Here is a 27,112-nt window from a genome sequence, read left to right on the forward strand (position 1 = left end):
ACGTCGGAGGGTGACGTTACGCCGCCGGACAAAACTTACGAAAACAATTATTGTGGTTCACGTACTTTTTCGTGTTACCAATTAAGTTGTGTTTGTGAACTTCAACATGTTTTAGTGGATCAGATGTGTCCGAATTGGCGTAGTGTTTAAGTTATTTTGTGTTTTGTTTGTTATTTACGATGAAGTTGGACTCGGGAGTTGGTAGGCGTCGCGGTCGCAGCCTGCTCGGCAGCCTCGCAGGTACGTTACATAGCGCCATTGCATTGCATTCTTTGTTTTAAGTTTGATATTTAACATTTAAAAGTGTCGAAAGAAAGTTTCAGTTGGCAAACGGACGACGTGAAAGGCACCGCTCACGGTTTCACCAAGTTATTTATGTTTGAAAACTTTTACACGCTGTGCGAACGTTTCATTTCAAGTGGCTATTGCCTATTAGTCAACACTTTAGGTTTTAAAAAAATAATCTTAAAGTACATTTGGTTGCACTTTAAAAGACCCTTTTTTGTGTTAGAAAAAGTAAAAATTTCGAAACGGTGTTTTGGTTTCTCGCGCACCTGTGGCGCTGTGTGCTTGCGCGAAAGAGATAACATGCGACCGTTAAAAAGTTTTTTTTATAGTTGAATACAATGTATTATTAAGTGGCAGCATACCGCCGGTGTTCTCACGACCATGTCCTCATCTACTTGGAAAACTTTATTTTGAAAGAGCAGTAGGTAATTGCGTAAATTGCCAGGCTTTGTTTAGGCTTTCCGCGCATGTTGCTATGGTAATTTTAGTACAAACATAACGATATTCGATATACCTTTCAAGTACGTAGTTAAAAATCCATACATTATTCTGCGATGGTCTGTCAGATTTTTTCACAGCTAAATTACTGAACCTATATTGATACAATTGGGTATACATATCGAACTAACGCGAGGAAACCCACGAGCACAGCTATTAGCTTAGGTATAAATTGTACTAAATACAAAACTATGGCCTTACAAAAGTATTTTTTGCATAAACGTAAAAATCTTAGTTTCACTTTACATTTTATGCCTTGAGTCATTCTCACCATTCATGGTTAATCTACAGCTGATTGTCTATGCTTAATTACTTTTTAAATACCACGAGGCAATGGGTTTACAATTTTACATTATAGTGCCATGCATCGCTATGCATGGTTATTTAATTTACTGTTAGGTGACTCACCTTTTACGATTTATGTTTTGAGATTAAATGCGTTAAGCGAGGATTATACTTAAAAGGTGTTTTAACATTAATCGTACGAAAAATAAATAACTGAAATGTGTAAATGAATTAAATGATGATGTGTGTGTGTCAAGTGCAAAGATAGCGAAGTAGATGGCGCCGTTAGACGCCGTAAATAAAATTTCTTTATCTGCCTCTCTCGCTCTTGCACTTGCACATTCGAACAATAAACAGCCCAGTAAAGAAATCTCGTTTTTTTTTTCGTGGACCTGCAACACCTCGGGGCAGAGCAGAGCAGATGTGCTTATATTCGCGGTATTAATTACAGGGCCATCTACTTAATCTCTGCCTACAACAATTTGCACTACATTCATTCTAATTCTAAGTAGGTACATATCAGGTTAGAAAGGTGTGCTGGACTTTAAATATTGCCAACAATGCCAACTCGCCATTAGCACTCAGGTGCCATCGGTTAGACTGTTCTGTCCATAGGTGGACCTTATGCCTTTTGTAATAAGGTCCACCGCTACTAAACCACTCGCCACAAACTGTCGATGGGGTAGTCACATCCCTACGGCTACGAGTAGATATATTACGCAGGTTTGATAGTTTATTATTCTCTTTATTTATTTTTCTTCTTATTATTATTTGTATCTCCTTCGATATCACGGGCCTATAATCCCGGTTTTTTGATAGGCTTGCGTGGGGACACAGATCCAACACGTAGAGGCCCCTTGGAGAGCTTTTATGTCATGTAGAACGCCTGCTGGAACCCGTTCACAGGTGCAACAATAGACACCCGTGAACCGGTCTCAGCAGGCATTGGGACTATTGTAGAAAAAGAGAACAGTATACCGGTCTATGGATTGAAGTTTGGGTGGACTATGAGACTGGGCTATTGTAAAAGAGGTCCGGACACCTGCCATAACAATGTTAACACCGTCATCGAGGCAGGCGGTGACTCGCCGCTGACTAGATGGGCCCCTGAAACTGCCGTCGTAAAGACGACCAGGAGCAACATCGGTGTGAGCGGCTCAGGGGTGTCGAGAGGTGTGCGCCGCTTTCTACCCAGTGGCTGTTACCAGCCACTGTGCCAACTCGCGTCTTATGCATCTTTCACTTCCACCCCTGTGTTACAACCTCATTTCATACCGCATATCACATTATCGACGGTCTTCATATGTCATGTCTGTCAATTCACTTTTCATTGTCAACGTATTTATAAAACATTAATTAAGCCAATAAATATGTAATTTATATCAGTGGCGACGAGGATTAAAGAAAAATCGTCACAAAATGAACAGCGAACAATTTGACAAATTCCTTGCATTGCAAGCTACACAACAACAACAAATCTCGGACATATTACAATTGCTGTTAACGCAACAGCAAAAGGCAGCTGCCGCGACTCCCACACCAACAACGACACACGGCACGGAGTCGCCCAGCTCTTCGAACACGAACGGTAACAGAAACAATGTTTACAACGGCTTTAAGAGCGACAAATTCAACCCGGATGACACCGCAGTTGAAAATTTTGGGTCTCTATTGTTTCCCAAATAGTTTTAAGTCATAATGTATTGATTGTCAGAATTTTCGTTAGTCATAATTGGTTTTTCTCAGAAACGCGTAACTTTTCAGGATTGCCACAAAACAAACCTAACCTAACCTAACCTATCTATAGCATAACCTTAGGAAAATCCTGAAAAGTTAACGGTTTCAGTTTTATGACTAACGATAATATGTCAAACAATACATTATGACTTAAAACTTTATGGGAAACAAAGGGACCCCGAAAATTTTATCGACTATTTCGAAACCAAATGCAAACTTTGGGGCGAGGATGCACGTATCATACAGAAGGAACTGCTATTTACCTGCCTCTCACCGGAGACCTTTCACGAAATTAAGGTTGCCCTTACACCGCACTTTGAAAACAGTACATATGCGGATATTCGAAATAAACTGCTCGACCTATTTAGAATTAAACGCACACGATACAGAGCATTAACGGACTTTTGGAACTGCATACGAAAAGACAACGAATCTATGGAACATTACGCTAACAGATTGAAAGAAATAAGTAAAGATTGTGGCTATAGCGATAACTTATTAGAACGACAGTTACGTGACCGATTTGCAACCGGGCTTAACCACGAACAATTACAGATCGACCTGAAACAAAAATGGCCGGATCTACAAGAAATTCAAGATGGTACGACGAAAGAAGTCACCTTCTCTCAGATTTTTAGCGTTGCTCAATCGCGGGAACGAGCAGAAGGCGATACAGACACACACGTCAAAGTCAATAAGATTAAAAGAAACCCCAAATCTTACCAGAACACGTCACCGCGCAAATTACGGACCCATCAATGCTTGAGATGCGGTGAGCCCGAAAGACATCCATTAAACCAGTGTGCTGCCAAAGCACATACATGCAAACAGTGTAACACACCAGGTCACTTTGAGGATTGCTGCATCAAATCAGGCAAAGCATGCTTACCTAATCGGAACTATAAACAAACAACATTTACTAAAGGAAACAAGCTGCACAAACTTAAGCATGACGGGAGCAGCAGCCACTCGTCTCAATCTTCCTACTCAGACGACAGCGGAGATGAAACGGACGTTGTCTGTCAAATAAGCAAAACTAAAAGCAAGGACAGCAAAAAAATTGATGTTTTCATTAACGACATTCCGTGCACGATGGACTGGGACCCCGGTTCACTCTATTCAATTATTAGTACACAATTGTGGGCGCGTATCGGAGCTCCTTCCCTCATGAAGGCTCCCAGCTTGCGCGCATATGGAAATACAAGACTCAAACCAAAGGGTCTAACAAACGTTACCGTACGTATTCAAGACGAGGAAAAACTACTTCCTGTTGTTGTAATGAAGTCAGCTGACCCTATGTTGTTCGGCCTACAGTGGAGCGAAATGTTCCAGATGGATTTCCCAAAGCCAGTCTATTCCATCAAGAAAACTCGACACGAATCCATTACACTAAAACAACTCTTGGACAAGCATACAACTCTCTTCGACGGCAAACTTGGAAAAGTAAAAGATTATCGAGTAAACATACATATCAAGCCCCATGCTCAACCGAAACACATCCCAGCCAGATCAATTAAATTTTCAATGAAGAAAAACATTGAAGTTGAACTAGATCGTTTGGTCGAAGAAGGAATTATAACCAAAGTAGACCCAAATATAACTCCGGTTCAGTGGGCAACGCCGACAGTTAACGTGGTGAAAACCAATGGCCAGATCAGAATCTGTGGTGACTTCCGCAGTACACTTAACCCTGTTCTTATAACACACGCACACCCTGTTCCTTTATTTGACCAACTACGCCAGAGTCTAGCGGATGGTGAGAAATTCTCGAAAATTGACCTAAAAGACGCGTACTTACAATTTGAAATTGAACCTGAATCGAAACAATTCCTGACAATATCGACACACAAAGGATACTACGTCTACAACAGAATGCCGTTTGGCATTTCGACGGCGCCGTCAATATTCCAACATTACCTTGACAAGCTTCTAGAGGGATTGCCAAATGTAGCAGTCTATTTTGATGACATTGCGGTTACAGGGAAAAATGACAAAGACCACCTTGAAACATTACGTACCGTATTCGAAAGACTGGAACAAGCCGGATTGAAAGTCAATTTAAAGAAATGCACCTTTTTACAGCCAGAAGTCGAATATCTTGGACACACAATTGACAAAAATGGAGTACGCCCTACAAAATCAAAGATTGAAGCCATCACCAAAGCCTCCCCGCCAGCTAATGCCAAGGAGCTACGAGCATTCCTTGGGTTGGTCAACTTCTATGAGCGGTTTATACCACACTTGCACAGCGTCTGTGCTGATCTTCACGCACTAACTGGAAACAGGGTGAAATGGCAATGGACCGACAAGGAAGCTGAGGCTTTTGAACGTGCTAAGTTAATGATTGTACATTCTAAACCACTTGTAGCTTTCAATGACAAATGCCCACTTTATCTAGCCTGTGATGCTTCAGAAAAGGGCGTCGGAGCAGTGCTTTTTCACATGAGGAATAATATTGAACAACCAATCGCTTTCGCATCACGAAAACTCCGACCCGCAGAGTCAAAGTATTCTGTCATAGACCGCGAAGCCCTAGCAATATTTTATGGAATTAGAAAATTTGACCAATACCTTCGCGGCACGAAATTTACATTAGTCACGGATCATAAGCCCCTAATACACATTTTGGGATCTCAACGAAACTTACCCAAACTCGCTAACAATCGCCTAGTACGATGGGCTTTAATAATTGGAAGTTACGATTACGACATTAAGTATACAAAAGGTTGTAACAACCTGATCGCAGACTATTTATCAAGAATGCCCAACCCAGAAGAACTGCCATCCAAATCTGAGCTTAAGGTTCACAGAATTGTAGCGCGATTGCAGACTGACAGCATTGGTGATCTTGCACTATCTGAAAGCGTTATACGAGAAGAAACACGCAAAGATATCACGCTGAAACAAGTATATCATCTTATAAAAACTGGTTGGCGTGAGCATCAATACTCAAACGATGTAAAACCATATGCTCGAAAGCGCGGTGAGTTGTCACTAGAAGATAAAATAGTCATGTGGCAGGGCCGTATTATTGTTCCTGATACTCTAAGGAAGGCGACCCTAAAATATCTGCATCGTGGACACCCAGGCATTTCAGCAATGAGAGCACTGGCACGTTTTTACGTTTGGTGGCCAACTATAGAGGAAGATATAGACACGCATGTGAAGGCTTGCCACAAATGCCAAGAGAATAGACCTAATACTTCAGATTTACCAATCTTCTCATGGTCTATGCCAGATCAAGCCTGGGAAAGGATTCACGTTGACTTTGCCGGACCATTCGAGGGCACATATTGGTTAGTTGTATCAGATGCTTTTTCCAAATGGATCGAGATCAAGCCGATGACCAAAATTACGACAACCAAACTCTGTGATGAACTGGATACCATTTTTACTACCTTTGGCCTACCCCAATTTTTAGTGTCTGACAATGGCCCACAATTTATATCTAAGGAATTTCAGGATTACTGCAAAGAAAAAGGAATAAATCATATCAAATCGTCACCTTATCATCCACGGACGAACGGATTGGCCGAAAGGCTTGTGAGGACTTTCAAGACCAGAATGTCATCCAGCACAGGATGCCTCAAAAAACGTTTAGAACATTTCCTTTTCGCTTATCGCATCACACCCCATAGCACCACTGGCAAATCCCCGGGCCAGCTAATGTTTGGAAGACAACTACATTGTGTGCTTGACAATGCCCGACCAAGTGCTAGACGTTCATTACAATACAAACAGATACAAGCAAATGTTAACTCCGACGGCCAGACTCCAAACTATAGACCAGGTGATGCTGTGTATGTGCGAAGCAGGGAGCAGCCGCGGTGGGAGCCTGCCACAGTATCTCGACGCACGCATCGATACTCCTATGTCATTAACACTCCAGTCGGGGTGGAGAGGAGGTATCACGCAGATCATATACGACCCCGTCTGCCTGATCTAGAAGAAAGCCCTGCAGAGCAAACTTCTCAATCATCTATGGTCCCAGTTGCCTCATCGACGCCAGTACTGGGAACCAATAGATCCGCAATGCCTTGCCCAGGGTCAAGAGCTGGAGTGGAACTTGACCCAGAAGTTATTTCAGCTGGCTCACCTCAGAATGAGGCTCCAGAAGTTAGTCCAGCTGGCTCACCTCAGAATGAGGCTAGCGAGGCCACAGCAGCTACACCGATGGCACCGCGTCGAAGCAAGCGTGCCATTAAACCACCTCGTCGGCTAATTGATGAGATGGACATGTAAATCTTTAAAGGCGGACGAATGTTACAACCTCATTTCATACCGCATATCACATTATCGACGGTCTTCATATGTCATGTCTGTCAATTCACTTTTCATTGTCAACGTATTTATAAAACATTAATTAAGCCAATAAATATGTAATTTATATCACCCTGGAGCATATAGCTCTAGCGACTCCTCTCTGGACGGCCAATTAAGGCAAGCCAGAGCTGAGAGTCCTGCGGGTCCCCTTGGGGTCCACTCTGACCGACGAAGACACGCCGGAGACGGAGACCCTGACCGACTCTCGGGAGCACTCGGGTCCGTGGGGTCGTTACTCCCCAACAGCTCGCCACAAGCTGCCCTGCGGGCTTATTATTATTATTATTATGAGCCTATATTGTCCCACTGCTGGGCAAAGGCCTCCCTCTTATTTCTCCACGTATCCCTATCACCTGAAGTCTCCCACCAGTCTCTCTCATAGGTGTCAAGCTCGTCCCGCCATCTCCGACGAGGTCTGCCGTGACGCCTTACAGTCCGTGGGACCCAGCGGGTGGCTGTTTTCGCCCACAGATCATCCGGCATACGGCAGACGTGTCCCGCCCAGTCCCATTTAAGCTTGGCGGCAGTTTCAGCTACGTCAGTGATTCGCGTTTTGGAGCGTAGTATTGTATTTTTAATGCGATCGGTCAATTTCACGCTCAAAATACTACGCTCCATGGCCCGCTGACAAACCTTGAGTTTGGATTTTTGAACTTTTGTCAAAGACCAAGTCTGCGCTCCGTAGGTAAGGATGGGGAGAATGCACATGTCCATGAGTTTTCTTTTTAGCGGTATAGGAAGGTTTCCCTTCATGTACTCCTTCATAGACCAAAAGCTCTATGAAGGAGTACATGAAGGGAAGGGGGGATTTTTCTTCTTAAGTTAGGTTAATTATAATATGAATATAAAAGTAAAATATAAAAACACTTACAAAACAATTAAAAAAAAATTATAAACACATTATAAAAAACCTAACCTAGGGTGCCGCCGGCAGCGGGGCAGGGCCCAAGCTGCCGGTGGTCAGGGCCGCAGAGTGAGGAATCGACGTACTATACGCGCCGTGTCCAAAATTACCGCCTTCTGCATCTGACCCTTGATCCAACCACCTAGCGAGAGTCTCTCTAGGTGTTGGTCGAGACTCTTCGCTATGAGACCGTTCGCTGACACGACTATAGGAACAATGATCGTCGAGTCAACATCCCACATGGCGGTTATCTCGTGAGCTAAGTCTAGGTACTTGCTGGACTTGTCCTTCAGAATCAGAATCAGAATCAGAATTGTTTATTGCACTCATATTAGTATACTTCTCGGCCTTCACGAGATTCTCATCATGGGGGATGGTGACGTCGACGATCGATCTATCAGCACGATGTCAGGCTTATTGGCTACAATAGTCCTGTCAGTGATGATAGATCGATCCCAATAGAGCGTGGCACGACCATTTTCGAGAACTGGCGCAAGTGAGTACTTGTAGTACGGCACTTCACGGTCCACAAGGCCGTATAGGAGGGCAAGTTGCTGGTGAATAATTCTGGCTACGAGATTATGCCTGTGCAAGTACTCGCCGTTAGCAAGATGAGAACAACCGGAGATAATATGCCTGAGTGACTCTCCGGGACGGCGGCATGCCCGACAAATGTCGACCGTACCGTACCGTCCTTCAGGATATATCTCCGGTAGTTATTCGTCATGATAATGATAGTTTATTATTATTATCTCATTTATTTATTTTTCTTCTTAAGTTAGGTTGTTTATAACATGAATATAAAAGTAAAATACAAAAGCACATAAAAAACAATAAAAATACATATAAACACATTGTTAAACCTTATTACCTATTATGATTACATAACCTTTGATCGGACCTTCTTCTTCGAATGATTTGTACGGTAGGATATCGCTTGGGCTCCTCCCTAACTACCTTCCGACGTGTCGCAAGCCGGTGTTGCTCGAAGCCTGATGTGGGCCCTATATTTCGTTTTTTTTGCATTAGAAAGAACTTGCAAGAAGGTAAGCGATCTTGACATGTCTTTTAATTGAAAAACGCTTTTTATAAATCAAAAACTATTACTTATGAAAGCAGAAGAATATGAATGATCGTATTAGGGCCCCCCTACATCTGGCGTCTTTCGAGCGTCGGCGTCTACAATTCTATGGCCGACGTCGACGTAACGTCGACGCAGCGTCGACGCAACTGCGCAGCGACGTCATATTCCATAGCGCTGGACCGACGCCGACAGACGCCGACACTCGAAAGACGCCAGATGTGGGGGGGGCCTAAGGGTGTCTACAATTCTATGGCCGACGTCGACGCAGCGTCGACGCAACTGCGCAGCGACGTCATTTTCCATAGCGCTGGACCGACGCCGACAGACGCCGACGCTCGAAAGACGCCAGATGTGGGGGGGGGGGGGCCTTACATTCATAATTGTTACATATTTGCCGTGACTTATTTTAAAACGTGTTTTTCAATTAAAAGACACATCAAGATTGTTTACCTTTTTTCTAATGCTAAAAAAACGAATTATAGGAGTAGGACTATAGGCACAAAAAATAAGCCCCAAGAAACCAAGGCTTCTATTAAATTTATTGTGTTGTAGTTTCCTATTACAAAGGGACGTGTAAGCACTTGCATACTTGCACCCTAAGGGCCCCCCCACATCTGGCGTCTTTCGAGCGTCGGCGTCTACAATTCTATGGCCGACGTCGACGCAGCGTCGACGCAACTGCGCAGCGACGTCATTTTCCAGAGCGCTGGACCGACGCCGACAGACGCCGACGCTCGAAAGACGCCAGAGGTGGGGGGGGCCCTTACCGATATTGGTTTTATTGAAATACCTACGTGCTACGTGCATCCACATTCCACAAATCCACACACTTGCAATAAACCCGCAGAGCAATATCATGCTATTTCTCCACATACGCTGGTTGCTATTTCAAAGGCTATCTTAAACTAGTTGCAACGCCAAGTCAACCTTAATACCCTTTTCTAGGCATAGCACGATTTATCAACCACCTACGCGCCAATAGAATTTCAACTTTAGCGTTCCGATTTAAGGTTCCAGTTAGATTAGATTAGACATTCGGAAAATGTAACTGTCTTTAGTTGAATCATCCAAACTGGATTAGTGAGATATATTTTTTGATTTTTGGGAAAACTTTCTACATTGGTGCGGCGCGGCCTGGAAAAGGGCTTATCTTGCACTACGAAGTGCGGCTGAGAGGGGGGGGAGGGGTAAAATTTGCTTGTCATATACCTGGCCAGTATCACTAGCTATATTATACTAAAATTATACTGCTATGGTATGCAGGTTGACGATATATACATGCATGCATGATATGTACTATTAAATGAAAATTAGACAAATAGACATGTGTTCGTGATTTTTATTTACTGGACAAACTTTGTAAGATTTCGCGTTGACAGTTCTAAGGTTCTAACTGACCGCTAATCCAGTGTTAAATTGTACTGATAACCATGGTAACTCCAGGTTGAACCGGTTAACCCCGGGTTAGTGAATGGTGCAAGTGGCCCTAAGTCTTCTAACTGTCACATTTCCACAACACGGCCTCAGCGCACGGTCCGTCACGCACTACAGACTCCACCTGCGCCTGCGACGCTGCCCTTGCAAACTCAACTTTGTCCTTATCAACTTAAGGTCGAATTTTGAACTTGAAACGGCATAGATATTGCTATTGTTGGTATAAATGGTGTGATGGAAAATTGGATTTTATGGTGGTGGAATTAAAGTCGAAATTGGCAATGGTGCTTAAGGATTAAAAGACCTTTTTGATAGTTTAACCGTAGCTCGCACAGATTGGGGGCTCTAGATAGGTGTGTCGCGTAGTTTCGTTTGTTCTTGGAAACCATTAAATACTAGTAATCTGAGAATTATAGTACAGAGGGCCTACCGCGAACCAAGTTCGACGTGTTACCTCCCTGTCACACTTACGTACGAATTTACGAGTGCACCAGAGAGGCAACACGACGAACGTGGTTCGCGGTAGGCCCTCTGAGCGGCTACCGCGAAAACCGAAATTCGCAAATTGCGGGGATCTTTCTCTTTTACTCCAATGAAGGCGTAATTAGAGTGACAGAGAAAAATCCCCGCAATTTGCGAACTTCGATTTTCGCGGTTATGGCCCTGATTTCTAACCGGAGGGCCTATACCTGACGCGTCGAATGTTGATCCTGATCCCTATGACAGTTCCCCGAGTCGCTTTTGAATAGGCTTACTATAAAAAAAAAAGTTTTTATTACTTGAATTTACATGATTTCAAAATAATTTAATATGCTAAACTTCCAGAAAATGTCTACAATCATTTTACGTGATAGAGCTGCCCCATTTAAAAATGAACTCTCATAAGGACCATCATACGCGCGAGTTATATTAGCCGTTGGGTTATATGTAGGTGTATGTTTCCTCGATATGAGCCGAGTCTTGTAAATATTCTAACATTGTAAACACTCGCTCTATCCAACTTACTTTGCAAGCGATCGTGACCGGGAAAGCTGGGCTCTGGATTAAGTATAGATTTAAAACAATAACTTTCATTCTACTGCGTATAACGTTTGCTTCCAGGTCCTAAGGCCTAAGGTATACTTGGTTAATACATTGAGGACTTATCTTAGTAAGTAACTAAACAACAGTGATATATCACTGTTGTTTAGTTACTTACTAAGATATGGCTAATTATCACTGCACATTAATTTTGATATTTCTATTAATTAAAATAATAAATTGATTCAATATAGGTACCTAATAACAAGTGTCCAAAGCGTACAGCAGTATTACTGAATCGCAATTAAAAAGGGATTGAGATAGCTGTCAATCCATATTGATTTAGACGTAAGTGTATGGAAATCTGTCATTTCTAATCCCTTTCTGATCGCGGCATGATAATATAGGTACTTCAGAAATTGGCTGCACGACACGTGGCCAATAGTTGTCAAATAAAGGTTAATCATTTTTCAGTCAGTCACTTCAGCCCCTTTTGGTGGTAGACAGAGACGAGACAATAGTAAAGACTGTATACATACAACGTTGCGTTTCCCATTATCATGTGGAAGAGGCGTTGGCCCCTGTATAATGGAGAACTAGAAAGAACTAGAAAGAACTAGATACTACATGCATAATGTTCGCAGACGACATTTCAGTGCTTATTAACTGCGTAGGAAGTGAGGAATGTCATAAAAAACTAGAAAATTACGCTAACACAATTTTTGAATGGCTACAAGATCATAAATTAGATATCAATCTAAGTAAAACTAAGATCGTCCAGTTTAAACCGTATCAAAAAAAAGAACTAGAAATAGACTTCAAACTAAATAACCAGACTATTGAACAAGTTGACCAGTTCAAACTTCTGGGCATAACCGTCGATAGTGGAATGGATTGGAAACCACATGTACAAAATATAAAAAATAAGCTATCCACATTCATATATGCCCTTAGTGTACTCAAAACTAATACAAATTTCGAAGCATCGTTATCTGCATATTACGCATATGCCTACTCCTGGCTACGTTATGGACTTATCTTATGGGGTGAGAGCACTGATGCACACGATCTGTTTCTTCTACAGAAAAGATGTGTCCGAATTTTAGTAAATATTCGAAGGAGAGAAACAACAAGGCCACACTTTATAAAACATAACCTCCTGACACTGCCTTCCCTCTACATTTTGGAAGCAATCATGTTCGTTAGGAAACATTATAATTTATTCGTGCAAAAGAATCAGATTTGTAATAATTATAATTCAAGGACAGGGTATCAGTTAGCGTTGCCAAAAGCGAACCTTGTTATTTTCAAAAAAAGTCCATATTACCGATGTGCCCAAATTTATAATAAAATACCCCCAAATATATTAAAACAAAATAACAATACTAGGTTCAAAAATATAATAATGAAAATTTTAATACAGAAATGTTATTACTCAGTTGACGAGTTTTATAAAGATAATATAAATGAATTTGATATCGCATATAATAATTGACCTTAGCCTGCATTGTTTTGTTATTTTGTTTTGTCTAAAATTTATAAAGAATTATTAATTAATTATATTGATTTATTGACATCTAAATGATGAATTTGGAGGAATTTTAATTTTTTTTTTTCTAATGACTACAATTTTTACGATTTTCAATTGACTTTAAGAATTTTGTGTAATTATATAATAATCTAGCGTAATTTTAGTATGTACATACATCCTTGCTTTGCCCTTACAGGGCCCATGTGAAACTGCTTATAATATTGTGTAACACCTATATTACCATGGTCGCAATAAAGTATTATGAATATGAATGGCTCCTCTACACGATGGGCCAACGCCGGCCACTCCAAGGGACGCAGCAATGCGGTAGAATGAGATAGCAATATCACTTGCTCCCTCTAAAGCATAAATGCGTCCCTTGGAGTAGCCGGCGTTGGCCCATCATGTAGAGCAGCCATAACACCGTCTGTTACATATATGCGTGGCAGTGGACCGTATTGACATCAGTGTGTTTGACGTTACTTGTCACGCTTTTAACATAACAATATTTGCAATACATTGCGTCTTCAAAACATGAGTTATTTTCAAAAGTTGCTGAACAAATGTTGGTCAGTTTGAGGAGTACAGCCTACAGTTTAATTTATTGCTCCTGTTACAGAAAACACACTGTATTAGCCTGGTACAGTAACAAATGTCATCTCCATACAATATAAGCTTAAAACATCCAAGTCTATGATTTTTGCCTCTCTGTCCGTCGTTGTGCCGACCTTACTTTTCACGGCGAGGACCGGACGCGCGCTCTTTTGTCTTCAACGACAATGGATACATATTAATGCACATGCCAAGTATGCGTAGGCGCCTTCGTGATTACATCACTCTTGTAAGTGAGCCCGTTCATATCGCAAGTAGTAGTATGGACGGCCGTAGGTAGTACCCTCGTTACCTTGTCATAATGACAATAGTATGAGGTACTTTACCTAGCGACTTTCTTATGAAAATTATAATGTTTTTAACTTTCCCTCACCTTGATTTAAACTTTCACGATTATTAAACATTATCAAACTGCACAACGGGACTTAATCGCGTATTTAAGTTTTAAGATTTACCTCCGACGTTTCGAGGACGGCGTTGTCCCCGTGGTCTCGGAGAAGACTGGCTCAAGTTGACATCAACATCTTCTAGCCGCGCAAGTTTTTCGAACTACCCGCACTTGATCTTGTTTATCAGTTTGAACGTTTTGCGCACTAGGGATGTCACTCTGTCGACACACAACACTAACGATATTCGATTTATCGACTGTCGATATTCGTTTCCGCTTACATTTACTAATGACTGGATTCCATGTGGATGAGATCTTAAAACCCTCGTCCCGATTAAAATTGCAATGTTTTTTGATTTCAATGGCTAAACCTAAATACGCGATTAAGTCCCGTTGTGCAGTTTGATAATGTTTCCCTCACCTTGTTCTGTTCTCTTCGGTGTAAAGTTAGCTTACAGCCTTACACAGACTATATATTTCTCGTCAGAATATCTCGTTTTTAATTAAGTTCTACTACCTCCGTGAACTACGTCCTGTGTCTGCCCCTGACAGGATCTTTGTTCCAAGTTCCGCGTAAAACTAGCTAATATTGTAATTTCCACTGTCTTTGAAACTTAATTAAGCCTTCAGTTTACAGAACTGGGGTGAAGGTGCTATTACATTGAGCATGACGTGTGGTTTTTAGGTTTTTACGCACTTATTGAGCCACCGCTTTTATTTCTTTTTTTTTTATTTTATTGGTGGACATCTTACACAGATCAACCTAGCCCCAAACTAAGCAATGCTTGTACTATGGGTGCTAGGCGACGATATACATACTTATATAGATAAATACATACTTATATACATAGAAAACACCCATGACTCAGGAACAAAATAAATATTAGTGTTCATCACACAAATAAATGCCCTTACTGGGATTCGAACCCAGGACCATCGGCTTCGCAGGCAGGGTCACTACCCACTAGGCCAGACCGGTCGTCTTTGTATTCTAAACTTGAATTTGAATCACTTCCCGGTGTCTGATTGAGCTGAAATTTGGCATACTTTCTTATTCGGAGCTGATCTTATGACTTATGATGCAGTCGGAAGGTGAAGAAAAAAACGTAAACACAGAGTTTAGGCTCATTTGAGAGATCTCGAGTAAAGAAAAAAGACACGCAAAGGAGAAAAGGTATAGTCGGCAATAAAAGTGTGTATCAAAGAATATTTTTGACGGTAAAGTAACTTGTTTCCTCTAGTTTTGGGAATAGCGGACGGTAATCAAGAAAATCAAGATGTGTATCGGTTTTCTCAGGCCCTACCGCGAAAATCGTGATTTCTTTATCTGCCTCTCTATCGCTCTAAGAGTTAGATTTCCCTTTTTCGTCGTGGCTGGTGGACATATTTTTGGATTCTTGGTTATGTAGGATTTTATGGCAATTTTATTGACTGTTGACTGCACGTGAATCCTGCTGACGATATTTAATCTTTGGTAATACTAAGCTAGTGTATCGTAGGTATTTATAAAGATTGTAATTCTATAACTGTCATTAGATATTGAATCTTCTTGCCTTGAGTACAAACAGCAACACTCTTTAACTGTCCATCCGTGGACCTTATGCCCTTTGTAATAAGGTTTATGTGGGTGATGGTACATATTTAAATACAAGTGAACGAGTTGCCGCGCCGCCGGCGCATCTCAATGTTACCGAAACTCGACACTCGCCGCGTTTATAAGAATGTGATAAAAGTTTATAGATGTCATAGAATTATACCTTATTACTTTGTGTTAAAGTGCATAATTGTTTACATATCATTGTTTACATACATGTGTTAGTTTCGACAATAGTGATTGCAGCTTTCCATCGAGTACCAATGCCAAGCGATTAGGCTTCGAGTTCTACAGTTCGGTCACACTATGTGCAAACGGGGCTTCGCTATATTATGTGCATAGTATCGGTGTAGATATCGGTTGAATGATCAGGCGGCCTAGCCATGATGATGCTGATAATGATGTAAAGCCTTTTTATTCTGAACTTCTCGGTTTTGTGCGACTACTAAGACATGTTCTTGTTTATTATAATACGTCTCGAAGCTCAGTTTGCCTCTTGGCATAGGCCTCCTCTAACATTTTCCACTGGGAGCCATGATGATAGAAAACGCCAAATTATTTTGGCCGCAATATTTGGTAGCATCTTGACTGAAGTAGCATCTGGCCTGTAATTTTTTTCCTCTTTTTTCTATTCGTTTGGCGTTTGTTGCCCCAGGCTCTATTCTGATTGGCTACAACAACCAGACTAACATGACCCCTAGGTCTTTAAATATTACAGGTAAACTAAGACCACAATAAAACTTTATAACATAGAGATACGCGCTATACTTAGCCGTTCAGATTCAGACTGCACTGCGACATATATTACTACCGACTGCATTACTGCCGCAAATGTCAAAAATTCGAGTATAAGTAACTTCGATTTTGACATTTACGGCAATATTGCAGTCGGCTGCAATACTGCTGCAGTCGACTGCATTTACTGCAGGAAACGTCAAATTTAATGAAAAACTGTATAAAATCTCCGTTTTGACATTTACTTCACATTTCTACATTTACGCAGGGATTTGATGCCGCCGCATTGGCGTGGTCCGCCCTAATAGCTCGAATGCCGAGGACCTACGGTACGGTAGTACCGCAAAAATCGTACATTGAAATTTCGTTATCTGTCACTCTCGCTTGCATATTAGAACAATGGACAGGCAAATGGACGAACGAACGTAGTATCTCGCGGTAGGCACTCAGAATTGGCTATACAGTGTTTATAGACCCGCAAATTGCCCAATTGGCCCGGTCAGCATCCATTCGACTGTTAAGTAACCGTTGCATTGTGTTGACTCTGCCTGAACTATCACACCACATCGCACGCCCTGACGTCACTCTAAGCAGTCTGCCCTAGCTAGCACCCAGCAGACCCATCGGCCATGTTAGGTAACGTATTTTTATTGTGCTGTAGCCGAACTATCACAATGCATAATTAAAACACTTTCACAGAATCTTTAATTACACATTGTCTCGCGAGTTGCACTAACACTTATCTTCTTCTCTGTCGTATCGCTCTTGACAGAGCGGTCGTGGTCACGTTGAGGCGTCCGCATCGGTAGTAGAGGCGGACACAGCTCTTCGCACGATCTCCCGCCATCTCTCCCTGTTGGCAGACACACTTATACAGTCTACATATAAAAAAGTGAGTTGCAAGTGTATAATTACATATTAAAACATTCATTACTAACTAGCGACCCGCAAGAGGATTTTTTTGGAGTTACTCGAGCGTGCCAGATTAAGATAATATATTAGGCTATTACATATAATGAGTGATATCGTGCTACTTGTGCAGTTGAGATTTACATAAGTACTGTAACCACTTTTAGTCATCTATGTTGTTGGGTTGGTTGGTGGGGGGTTGGTAGGCAGTTAAAAAAATCGTTGGTAGATTCTGGGTTCGGTTAGTTTGGTCCATGATGCTATAATTGTGCTAATACTGAATCTGACAATAGTGACAATTATGAGTATTTGTACCTACTCATTGACGGATACATGTTTGAAACCCATTTTTAGATTGTAACCGTCAGATTAACAAAAATAGTCCTGGGTGTCCAGCGGTGGAGGTGGAGTGGGCTGCGTCACTACCGACTAGGCTAATAGGATGCCGTCAAAACATTACCAAGATATTTTTAAAATTTTTGGAAACTATAGATAGTCGTACAATCTCATTGCGATTGGTTGTGCAAAAGTAAAATGTCTGCTAATATAAAAATGGACTTTGCCTGTTTGTAGCACGCCGGCCTTGTCAATAATTCTTAAATTAGGCATTAACATTGACCGCACGTAAGTTAATTACTGTTTAACTGTGCGGTTAACTCTTGATCTGTTGGGATAACTTTAATCCTTAATTGCATAGAGGCAAGATTGAAAATTAATCAGCAATATACGAGCTGTCTGGTCTTTTAGAGTATCTTGGCTCGTGCTTGATTTGATACCTCAATTATAAAAATACTGTTGTATTTAATTCTGCTACGTTGCCGAAATAGTTATTTACGATACAAGTGCGGAAAAGAGGGAATTCGAAACGAGCGGCAATTCGACACGAGTTCGTACAACGTTTTACATGCCCCTTTAAACTTTTGACATACGCACGAAAAGTGCTATTACTCGCACTAGTGCGGAAAAATATGACCATATGGGTACTGTAATAGTACATTACTACAGAGGCCGGGACGAAAGGGGTTGCCGGCCGAAGACATATAGACGGCCGAGCGAAGCGAGGCCGGATAGGTCTGAGCGCGGGCAACCCCATTTCCCGCCGAGGTATGTATAGTGCTTTTCTCAAACATGCAATGAAATAAATAAAATAAAAAATCCACGAAACCCAAAGTTTTGTTTATAGAAAAAACTAAAAGTAAACTACACCCAAAATATAACCAACACGTACCTATATCATTATCACGCGTATGTTTTACACGAGTCGTGTATTTTTACTACCCGTACATTTTCATGTATCTTTGATTTTTTCGCCTTGTATCCGTCTGACTGTCGTTTTCGTCACATAAGTTTACATAGTCTTTTATATTGATATCATGTTTCACATACATCGTTGCTTTATGCATGGAGTAAATAAGTATAGTTTCCACAGTGTTGACGAATTTGTAGTTACATTCATTGAAAATATGCCACAAAACTATTTCTAATAAACTGTAAGCCATTTTTCTTAGTTTCTCAAATAATAAAATTGCCATAAGCAACCATATACATACTTCGTCTTTGACTTGGCGGCAGAGGCAGCAAGTTATTTAAAATCAATTCTGCTTACGCTGCCAATTCCAACACCTACGATTACAATTAATATTAAATTCATTATTTCGTCGGAACTCATATTAAAGTCAAAAAATCAACAACGCACCATAAATCCAATAAAACAGAATGAATATTTTTCAACTTTACCTCCATAAAAATTTAAAAAATATAACTACGCGTGTTTCAGTAGACCTTTTTAGCGCTAACGTTTAGATGAAATATTTTAAATGTTTTTATTTGTGTAGTTAAATTTATAATTTAAAATTATAAAATTATAGAATGTATTATTTATTAAGTTCATGTTGATTTCATACAAATAAAACTGCAAATTATAGCAAACATTGTTTTTTGTTTTTTTTTATAGGCGTAGTGGCAGAGTGTCATTACGAACCATAAAGCAAATACTGCCTCTAGTTTTTTTTAATGGATGAATGCCACGATGCTGTGTCACAAATATCTGTGAAATGAAAATTAAAAAAGAGGACTTTGCCGGCCTAGGCCTGCAAGATGTGTATGAAATTCCATTAACGACCTTTTGTCCTAGCCGCACCTGAAACGTCATACTTCGCAGCCTATTATAAGGAACATAACATCAATATTTCATTGCATGTTTGAGAAAAGAATATTGCTGTTTGCATGCATGCCCAGGTCCTGTAGGTATATCTGCACTCGATCTAGCCTGCACCTACGAGGGTGGATCAAAAAAAATATCTAGGCTCGGTTGTATCTGAGAGTGGCAAAATCGAGGCGGACGTGGCCCATAGAGTAAGTGTCGGCTGGCAGAAGTGGCGTTGCCTAACAGGAGTACTCTGCGACCCCCGAATGCCAATCCGCACAAAAGGAAAGGTATACAAAACTGCTGTTAGACCGGCATTGTTGTATGGAGCCGAATGCTGGCCAGTGCAGAAGACAGATGTACAAAAGCTTCACACGACAGAAATGAAGATGCTTCGATGGTCGGGAGGGGTTACTAGGCTTGATAAGGTCAGAAATGAACACATACGTGGAACCTTCAAGGTAATCCCTATCCCCGAAAAGCTAAACGAATGTCGTCTGCGGTGGTACGGACACGTCATGCGCAGAGATGACGAGTATGTGGTGAAGAGAGCGCTATACCTGCCGGAAAAAGAAAGAGGTAGAGGCAGGCCCCCAACGACGTGGTGGACCAGCATGAACAGCCTATTAAAGAAGGAGGAGCTTCCTGATCCGACAACCCTAGACAGAATGTCATGGCGCAGAAAAATTAGGAGAGCCGACCCCACCTAATGTGGGAATGAGCAAAGAAGAAGAAGAGTATTATTTATTAAGTTCATGTTGATTTTATACAAATAAAACAGCAAATTATAGCAAACATTGTTTTTTTTTTTATAGGCGTAGTGGCAGAGTGTCATTACGAACCATAAAGCAAATACTGCCTCTAGTTTTTTTTAATGGATGAATGCCACGATGCTGTGTCACAAATATCTGTGAAATGAAAATTAAAAAAGAGGACTTTGCCGGCCTAGGCCTGCAAGATGTGTATGAAATTCCATTAACGACCTTTTGTCCTAGCCGCACCTGAAACGTCATACTTCGCAGCCTATTATAAGGAACATAACATCAATATTTCATTGCATGTTTGAGAAAAAATAATTTAATTACCGTCGGTCGTGTTTTCATTTATCGCCACTCGTTTCGAATTTCCTCTTTTCCACACTCGTATCGTAAATAACGAATGTAGGCTTTATGTTTGAAATTGAAATACATATTTACAACTTCACGGCTAAACTACTGAAATAGATATTAAATAAAAAATTAAAAAAACCCTACGCATTAAGTATGCCAAAGCCAAAACAATCGTTTTTATGCCAAAAATGCCTAACGTCAGTATAGCAACTAGTAACTAGTGCGCTGGAGTATCGAACCAGAGGCCGTGAGTTCAAGACAGTAATATTTTCCACTTTTAAATTTATTCGAAGTCAGTTACATTTTGCAAAAGAGGTGATACTCTTCAAACTGCTGGGTCGATTTCTATCAAACATAGCTAAGAACCACCGCAAGGGAACTCGCTTTCACGTAAAAAAGCGCATCGAAATCGGTCCAACCGTTTTGAGACGTAGGTACTTATGTTTGAAGCCAATGTCTGTCTGTCTGTGGCATCGTACGTATACGTACGATGCCACAGACAGACAGACATTGGCTTCAAACATATAATATAGGTAACACCCTTTTTGCGTCGGGGGTAAAATTTGATGCACGAAGCTAATTACTTGAGATATATGTAGAGGCCCTCTAGAAAAGTTTTTTCATAGACAACTTTTTTTAACGACACAGACAGTCCATTACGTAAATTTTTCACACCGTTAGTGCCTTATGGCCTGTAATTGTGTTAACTGTAACGTGCCGGTGACAGCTGGACCGCGAACACAAAAGTGTGGGACCGTTACGGCCGCGACGAATCTTACTTCTTTTAGCGCCGCTTGCACCATCCCACTAACCCGGGGTTAACCGGTTAAACCGTTAACTGAGTGTCAAATTGTACTGGTAACCATGGTAACTCCAGTTTAACCGGTAACCCCGGGTTAGTGGGGTGGTGCAAGTGGCCTTTAGACTACTGCCGTTTCATGACAGCTCTTGTCTAAACTACTTATGTAGGTACATTTTCATTTCTCATTTCATTTAAAAAATCTTACATACCAATACATTCATGTAAACTTAATTCAATTATCTATTAAAGATGGGAGTGATGGGACATGTCGGCAGCGAACCAAAGTAGATACATATTTGCATAATACCTTCAAGTCTGGTTAGTACAAGCAGCAACACACTTAACTCAACTTAGGCTTTATCTCGTCGCAGTAAGACATACGAATGGTCAGTCAAATCTGTCGACGGATGGTACCGGTCCTCACCGAGATTGAGTCATTGTGTGACGTCACCAACGCGCAGGCAATCCCCAAACTTGTTTTCTTTTTTCAACTGAACATGTTACACTATTGGCCTTTTGATACTTTTGAAATTGCTTAAAAATATATATGTATGAAACCGACAACGAAGCGCACAAAATATCAATTATAGTCAAAATAAACTTGAGTTTTTTTGTGTTGCGAGTCGAGGTCAAAATGGATAATTTTGGACAAAAGGAAGCGCGTTTCCGCGACCAGTTACCTGACACTTGCCGCATGGTTAGGGTTCGTTTTTAGGGTTTCATAGTCAAAATAAGGCTTCTACTTATAGTTTCGGCACAAATATAGAATAGTACATATATAGAATAGTTACCTATTCTGGACATGCCTTTAAAACAACAGGACACTCAACTCGACAACGCTGAATCAGTGTGGCTGATGCAGTCCGCGCCGTACGAGGGTTCATTATTCATTTATGGGTTTAATATGCATATGCATTTTTTCGTCTTAAGCGTCATCTATCTGGTGACTGGTGAGTTAAAATGTACATATTAAAGAACCATCACCGCGTGGAATAGCAATAAATATTACTAGTTTTGGAGTTGGTGAATAGTTAGGAGTAAAAGTCGGGGGTAGGTATTCAGTATCGTAAATAGTAATTTAAAACTTTAGACTTGTTCCTTGGAGAGCAGAGAAGGCGATAACAATAAACAGCCTCGGACATATTTCAACAGCCTACCAACCTCGTGGCCACCGACTTATTATTAACCTTTATACATCGCACAATTCGCACAGAACAAGCGACTTTGGTTCCAAGGCGCTACGAGCCAGTGTCGCCTGCGCGCGAGCTTGGTGACGTCACCACAGGGTTCGGTAACCGACACAGGTAATGCCTTGCGTTCCCGATGCTGCCAGATCGACCAGTGTTATTGTGAACGTGGGATTTCTGACAAACACAATCAAGATCAATTTAAATATTATTAGAAACGTGAAAATGACCAGGTTTATGCTTTTGAGACGAGCCGATCTGAAGATGGACACAGGAGCTCTAGCTATAGAACTCTGAGATAAAGCGAGGCAACCTAATTGTGTTCGGGTTTGTTAGAATTATCTCGATAGGTATTATGTGGCTGTTGAAAGCTTCATGAAAGCAGTCATAGATAAAAGCTTATTTAACCCTTTTCCAGGCATAGTGCGATTTATCAATCTCAAACGTGCCAATAGAATGTATAAACTTTAGAATTCTGTAATTTTCTGTACAAAACAGTCTGCCGATTTTTGCGGGGGAGGGGCACATCAAATGTATGGCTTTGTACGTAACGTTGTACGGTCAGCCAAGAAAGTGGTCTACCACTTTTCGACTCTATCAATCAGATGAATTGAAAATTGGTAGACCACTTTCTTGGCTGACTGTACGATAAACGTCAATCCCATACAAAACTATGCACAATTGTGCAAGGTTTACTGCAGAGGGTTAAGCTTTTAAGAGCCTTTAAAAGCGAGTCCGATTATTAAATGCTCGAAAATGGGTTGGCTCGAATGTTCGCCTCGGAAATATCACAATAACAATGCAGGTCCTGTTTCAACAGCCGTTGGAATTGGAATATTAATGTCAACAATATAGAGTGTAAAATCGTTTAAAACTGGTTTCGAATTCCTTATTCTCAATGTTTGAGTCATGAGGGCTTTCTCCGATACTAGGAAAAGAGATAAGGATGTGATGCGTCAGAAACGGTACTCAGGTATTCTTAACGTGATGCGCATAGTTATGAATTAACTAAGCCTGAGTCGGAATTAATGTACGGAACCCTTGGAACGTGAGTCCGACTCGCTCTTGGCCGGTTTTTTCCTTTTGCGTGGTTACAATCTTTCGGGTTCCTCGTGAGCACGTATAGGTAAGGTACCTACCTACTTAATACGGAGTCACGGACTTTAATTGTTGACCCATGTAGGGCTCAAGCTAATTTGGTTGCCAATACTAACGGTATGAAATCCAATGTAAAGTAAACCCTTAATGGGTCAACAGTAACGTCCGTAATTGTATCTAATCTAAACTATTACGAGTAAGGGCCGAGTAAGTATATCGAAGCGCTTGTTTAATCGGGTGTTGTTTTTAATGGACTGCTATTTACGGGTACAATGTTTCATAAACATGCAATATTTATCCGTTGACATAGTTTCAACGTTTGAGACACGTTTTGCTGATGTTTTGCCTCGTGACGATTGTTGTTCCAATGCCATTAGATATATCAGAGCGGCCAAGGTGATCACAAGTATCTGAACAACGTCCCCCTAGTCAAGACGTTCATGGTCAGATACTTTTGGGCGCCTTGGCTGCTCCAATATCTGATGGGGACTGTTCCATTTTGCGAGAGGAGCTAGAGTGAGCGTGTGGCCTCTTGGTGATCTTGGTGATGGATATCTTTCTCATTACCTGCAAAAAGTCTCTTTTAACCTCGTTAGGCCCACGGCCCTACCCGTAGGACGAATGAATTTGATTTAATTTTAACCATTTTCAATTGGAACAAGGTTGAGAGTTACATTTCTTTTGATTCGTTCGATTTCAGAATAATAATTTCCTTCACTATTGATTTTATTAAAATCATATCGCATTTTTGTACAGAGGTTAAAACTATTCTTTACATAATTCCTGATTCTCAAATATATCCTAACATTCCTAAGATTCCTAACAGATCCTAATAGCAACTCACTTCTAAACTGATGAGCTCCGTTTTGCTCACAAATGCAAATTCGCTATCTGACTTTATCGCACCAATATGCTAGTGTTGTAAGCTTCTACAGTCAGCAGCAGAAGATGCTAAGCGGGCGAGGTGTTCAAAATGATATTGACGCGATTTTATTGTTAAGAGAATAAGAGTGTGTCAAGGTCATTTTGAACACCTCGCCCGCTTAGCAACTTCTGCTACTTACTGTGCCAATTCAAAAATGAAGTTTTCGACGATAAACTTATTTACTACATGCTTACAATTAGGCAAATTAATCTTTTAGTGCCGGTACATTTGGACTGCAACCCGACTCCAATTTTTATGGGAACTGCACGCCAACTACAACGTCCCCTACGTTCCCATACAAGTTGCAGTCCGTCTGTGTGGGCCCTTAGTCTAGTATCTATTTGTGAATAGTAAAACCCCAGTTTAGTGGTCCATTTCCAGCCGCAGCCGAACGCTTTAGAAAGTCAGTGGCCGACCGTTATGCAGGTCAACGCGCTAGGAAACGAAACACTAACTTTGCCTATATCTCTAGCATGCAGCCCCATTTATAGTTAGTGGACTTCTATACAAATGGCAAATTATGTAAACAAAAGCTTTTGATTTATTGAAATTGAATTTATTTATTTCAGGCAGAAGGCCCATTACTAGATTTGGGCGGTAGGTGTCAGTTTCGACAGAAACCAGTTGAGATTTTGGACAAAATCTCTATAATTTAGATTCTGGTTACTTCAGATTACCTATAGTTCGGTTTCTGAATGAGATGGTTTCGGAAAAAAACGTATGAAGTTTAAGTCACTTTTTTTTCAATTTTATTTCTGAGTAGGTCAGATTCTTAGCAGGTTACGGTCATTAATGTCATTATAGTATCAAATCAGATGACCATTAAGTGTGATACGAAAAAATGAGATTTCTCATGTATGTACCTAACGTAAACATAGCCGTGTCAGATAAACGTCAGTCCATACATGTGGTTGACCATTGGCCGCCTATTTTCGATAGAGGGGAACGCCGGTTAATGACCACTCAGTTTGGTTATGTTCTCTAAGCTCGGGAGACGCGGTTGGCAATGTCAAACTTAATGGTCATCTGATTTGATACTATAATGACCGTAACCTGCTAAGAATCTGACCTACTCAGAAATTGAATTGAAAAAAATGTGACTTAAACTTCATACGTTTTTTTCCGAAACCGTCTCATTCAGAAACCGAACTATAGGTGAAGTAACCAGAATCTAAATTATAGAGATTTTGTCCAAAATCTCAACTGGTTTCTGTCGAAACTGACACCTACCGCCCAAATCCATTACTATACAATATGAAATAACAATAAATATATCAAATTAATATTATGACTATCATATTTTAATAATGCTTTGGGTTCTTTTAATTGGTTCCAACGCCTCATCAGTGGGCAGTCTACTCTGGAGACAATTACATTTAGGAAACTGTTGGTGCTACCTAAAAATATCTGAGAAGGTTGTTTTCACTGAATTATCAATGAAATAATATCTTAACTTTTATTTTTTTAATCGTATGGCAAACAAGATACGATGTGGGTAAAATAAAAAACAAAAAAAACTATATTTCGCTAATGTTAATCAAGTAAATCGTATGGCAAACAAGATACGATGTGGGTAATATTAAAAAAATAATTAAACTATATTTCGCTAATGTTAACCAAGTAACACTTCATTTAAAAAAAGAAATGCAAGAATAGCGTAAATAAATAGGCAATAATAACGAGGCGCGCGGCGTTGTATGGAGGTTAATACTTAGATTAATTTACTACTATAATTGTATAAAGTGTAATATACATACAGTGTATGACACGTTTCCCGTGTTGACCAATCAGAACCCTTATCACCGCTACATAAGGGCTATTGGTCATGGTCAGTGAAGTGTCCCGATGGGCTGACACGGCGCGTCTAATCGATACCTAACTAATTGGATTGGCCCGAGTCGAGAACCGACGCAAGAGCCTAAGGCAGCTGTTACACCGCTCAGAGGACGACAATATTTGTTCGCTCTACATACTTACCCCCTTATTCACATCATAAACGTTTACTAAAGTTGACAAGCCGATAGTAATCGTTTGTCCCTTTCCATCATACTAATGCGTCGGAAAGGGACAAACGATTATTATCGGCTCGTCAACTTTAGTAAACGTTTATGATGTATAGAAGATTTAGAATAAGTTCATAAAGTTAGACCAAAATAAGTCTTTGGCGATTTCGAAAGCCCAGAGTGTGCAAGTGTTATTTTAAACGTCAAACTTCTATGAATTTATGACGTATAAATAACTTTTGCAGAGTTATCTTGGTCTAACTCTAGAAAATCTGGCAAAAATAAATGCATATCATGAATGAACGAATGCACCTGAAGTAAAACATCTGTAATAAGGTAGACGTACTGGTGCTCGACGCGATTCCAGTACATGTCATCTTGAAACTTAAGTCATTGTCAATTAAGGTGAAAGTAAGGTGTCATCTATTGGGCATTAGCATGTCGAGCACTAGAGTCAGACCGGGAAAAGTCTGCAGCGGACTTGATAGCCCACGCAGTGC

General features: G+C 40.7%; 1 protein-coding gene across 1 annotated transcript in view; it reads left to right on the plus strand.

Annotated features, from left to right (window-relative positions):
- Window positions 1-27,112, plus strand: part of LOC134678434 (protein crumbs) — a 104,358-nt gene continuing 77,246 nt past the window's right edge. The window contains exon 1 of the mRNA XM_063537010.1: window positions 1-240. Coding sequence (XP_063393080.1) covers window positions 180-240 — 61 coding nt within the window. The 5' untranslated portion in view covers window positions 1-179. The remainder of the gene's footprint in view (window positions 241-27,112) is intronic.

Source organism: Cydia fagiglandana, chromosome Z, assembly GCF_963556715.1.
Source record: "Cydia fagiglandana chromosome Z, ilCydFagi1.1, whole genome shotgun sequence".
Classification (NCBI taxonomy): domain Eukaryota; kingdom Metazoa; phylum Arthropoda; class Insecta; order Lepidoptera; family Tortricidae; genus Cydia; species Cydia fagiglandana.